General features: G+C 35.2%; 1 protein-coding gene across 1 annotated transcript; it reads left to right on the forward strand.

Moving 5' to 3' along the window:
- The first annotated feature begins 8 nt into the window (after positions 1-8).
- LOC125198003 (probable phospholipid hydroperoxide glutathione peroxidase) lies at positions 9-594 on the forward strand. The gene is made up of 2 exons (XM_048096476.1): positions 9-354; positions 427-594. Exons 1-2 carry the CDS (start codon positions 88-90, stop codon positions 457-459), a joined length of 300 nt encoding a protein of 99 aa, XP_047952433.1. The 5' UTR covers positions 9-87; the 3' UTR covers positions 460-594.
- Positions 595-3,732: the final 3,138 nt, after the last annotated feature.

A 3,732-nucleotide genomic window follows, 5' to 3' on the forward strand; every position in this document is an offset into this window, starting at 1 on the left:
AAAAAAGTAGTAAACATTTAAGACTCTACGCCGATCGTGACAAAATAGGGAGTATTTCCTGCTTCCTTGTTTGTCTATTGCATTGTGATGACATTTTTAGGTGAAATGGTCTTCTGCTTGGGGGAGTTGAAGCTGTTTGTGGATAATGTTACGACGTTCCCTAGTTTTGTCATATTTAACTGTCAGGTGAAAGTGAATGGGCCTAATGCAGCACCTGTTTATAAGTTCCTTAAAGCAAGCAAAGGCGGCTGGTTCGGCTCCCAAATCAAATGGAACTTCACTAAGTTTCTAGTTGACAGAGATGGGATTGTAATCAAGCGTTATGCAACGTCTACCTCACCATTGGCAACCGAGATCGTCCCTCCCTCCTCGCTCTCTCTCTTTGTCTCTCTCATGGCAATTCACATTTCACATTTATGGTTGCAGGGTGATGTAAAGAAAGCCTTGGGAGAAAGTTGAAAGAGGATGTGATAACTCAAAGGTGCAGCAAACTGGGTAGATGTGTATTTATCTAACTTTTATTCTGTATTGTACTTGATCAACTTTATGTACCAATTTCTTGTGTTTTTTTTATCTGTTCACTGCTTTGGTTTATTATTGTAGCATCTTCATCTCTATCAGCATTTGTAGCATGAAAAAAATGATATTACTAACTCCGTCCACCAAAAACAGTCTTGGTAGTTGACGATACATGTTTTAATACAAAATTGGTAAGCTAAAGAGCAATGTAGAGAGAAAAGGTGGCTGAAGTTATTAGTGAAAAATGAGATTCAATTCGTTAAAGAGGAGAGCTTACCCGAATAGATAGAGACTAATTTTAGTGCACGACGCAAAATGAAAAAAATATGAGTTTATTTTTATGCAAACCTGTAACATTCTCAATTTACGTACTTACGCTCTCAATTTTTCTGTTTTTTCTGGAACATGTCCTCTTTCACTCTTTATAACTCATAATCAGGAGTATCAATTTTTTTGTGGGGGCATGAGATGGTATATTTATTTAAGTCCAAATTGAATCGTCCATTTATGTATATATTCAACAGGTACAAAAAGGACATATTCTACTACGTGTAGGCCGTGTAGCACGATTTAATATGTGATTTGACGATTTTAAAAAGTCGTTAAATTCACCATATAAGTTATGTAGTTTCAACCTAAAAAGGATGAAAAATGTTTGTATCTATATGATTGAGGTTTGTATTACTAGTATTTTGTGAAATACATTTTCCAAGAGTGTTATATAAAGCTAAAAATAGATGATATAATTAGAAAAAGAAAAGATTTAGATCCACCGACACGTTTCTTATATGCTAGAAAGCTAAGCATTTGGAAATATGTGTGAACCAAAAATGGCGAAGCATAGCAAAATTGAATTATTAAATGTGGTTGTTTAGAAAAAGAGATTAATTGAGAGTGGAAATAGAGATAAGAGATAATGCTTCACTTTAATGGAACATTGGGGCATAAGTTAGCATGTGGAGTGGGCCCACTTCCTGATTCAGCCGTCCTAGTCACGGTAGCCCATGTTCGGCCCATTTGGGTCACGTATCACAATATTTTGTTCGAGATTAACAAAATGCTTATCCAAATGAAATCATAAATTTGCCATTATATTTACTACGAATTTCAGTCTAGATTTTGACCTAATCATATAAAACTCTTCTTTCTTCTATTTTTTTAATGCTATTTCTTTCTTTATATATCCTATAATTCCCAAGGTTGTTCTAGTTACGTACTCCTATTAACTAGGAATGTTTTGACTTAATTATTTTGTGATCATGTAATCCAGTGTAATGCAATGGTTTGATAGAATAGGTATATTGAAATTCGAAAGCATTTTTAAGCTATTTTATACTTGCGTTCTATTTTAAGTGGACATTTCTTATTTGACATGTGATTTTATGCCATATTGTTTAGCGAGTTAAACGAGATTGAATTAAGTAAGATAGATAGTACTCCTTTTGTCTCTCATTTATAGTTCTGGTTTGACTTGACCTGAGTTTTAAGAAATATGAAGAAAAATAGTGAAAAAAAGATAGTGCAATGTAGGTCCCACTTTTACACTACTAATGATTTTTTAGTAAAATGTGAGTGTAAGATTTTAGTGAAGTGTGAGGTCCATTACCTAAAAACAAATAAGTGGTACTTTAAATTGTGGAAGTCCCAAAATTACAAATTGAGACATTATTTTGTGGACGGATTGAGTAATAAAGTAGAGAGGGATGTTTCGATTTTAAGAAATGTGTTATTTAGAATGAAACATCATAAAAGGAAAAATGTGTCACTTAGAGTTGGCAGTTGTGTGAATTCAGCGGGTCGCTGGAAACTCTCTAAATTTTTGGTTGTATTCTAGCGGGTCGTTGGGTTGACGTGCTTTGTCAAGTAAGCGGGTCACTGACTTTCATCAAATCTCCTAGAACACTCTGAACGGGTCACTGGCGTGTTTCTATTTAATTATGAAAATGAAGGATTTACAAATACAAGAAACATAAAGCATACTTCTATGTAGTTGTTCCCTAGGTGCACTGACACTGCACACAATGGGGAAGGGTAAGCTTGGGGTTCGATGGGGTGCACATGAGGATGAGTGGGCTTGTGCGGGGGCATCATACGAGAACCAAACAAGATAAGAAGTGTGGGCTTGTGCGGGGGCATCATACAAGAACCAAGCAAGATACGAAACGTTAGGCTACCATAACTGACTTCCAGTGGCTACCATCGATTGACTCAACTAACTTCACCTAGTGGCAACAGTATGAAGGATCAAAGCATGCAAGACGATAAGTTGGGGGATCGATACCCAAAAATCCCTGGTTAGACATTGACTGAATTGCATGCTGTGGATGGGATGTTGTTGCGAGATTGTGGGTCGCGCGACTTAAGGCGGCAACGATTGTAGAAGGTGTGTAATGCAAGAAATGCTAATGTTAGCCCTAGTCCAAAAACATGATAAATTCTAGAGTATATTAAAGCTCTTTTTTTCAATTTAATTAAGTACTAAGATTCTTGTGTTTGATGTCTCGGGCTCTTGGCCGAATTTCGGCATGATTAACTTTAATAAATAATACTACTTCCATCCAAAAAAATAAATAAGGTCGTAAATGACATGAGTTTTAATGCGTAATTGATAAAATAAGAGAGATGAAGGTGAAATATGGTGGAAGTAGCATTAGTGGATTGTAGGATTCACATTTAGAATAATGTATAAGGTTACTCTTATATGTTTAAAAGTTTTTTATATTTAGAATTGGTCTAGTTTTAATTGACGGCCCAAAATAACAAAACTAATCTACTCCACTTTTTATCCACTTTTTATGGACTGGGATAGTAATACACTACAATATTAATCAATTTCACATGATTATTAAACATTTCACTTTTAGCTTGGAAGTCTAGTTTTAGCTAATGGCCACAATTTGAATCGATTTAAAGTCAAATTGCGTGAAGAATCAAGACATCAATAACGAGGGGCTAAAAGAAATCAATGAAGAAACAAAATAAATGAAGAAGCTAAAAACTAGGGTTTGTCGGAAAATGAGAGGATATAATCAAATATTGGTTGCACGTGACGACGACGTTTTAAATGTAAAGATTTGAATAGTGGTATCTCTCTGTCAATTCGACTCGTGGGCTGTGTGGCCCATTTATGATTTAATGGTTCTAATCAAAGGCCATGTGAGCTGTTGGGATTTGTATGTTTTCAAATCAAGGGCATTACAAATACTGTCATTT

The sequence above is a fragment of the Salvia hispanica genome, unplaced genomic scaffold (assembly GCF_023119035.1).
Source record: "Salvia hispanica cultivar TCC Black 2014 unplaced genomic scaffold, UniMelb_Shisp_WGS_1.0 HiC_scaffold_1161, whole genome shotgun sequence".
In the NCBI taxonomy this organism is placed as follows: domain Eukaryota; kingdom Viridiplantae; phylum Streptophyta; class Magnoliopsida; order Lamiales; family Lamiaceae; genus Salvia; species Salvia hispanica.

What these genes read in the sequence shown, in the direction of transcription:
- LOC125198003 (XM_048096476.1), top strand. Translation starts at nt 88, where the DNA reads ATGACATTTTTAGGTGAAATGGTCTTCTGCTTGGGGGAGTTGAAGCTG. An exon ending in CCTCACCATTGGCAACCGAG is followed by an intron (nt 355 to 426) that starts ATCGTCCCTCCC and finishes TTATGGTTGCAG; the next exon opens with GGTGATGTAAAGAAAGCCTT.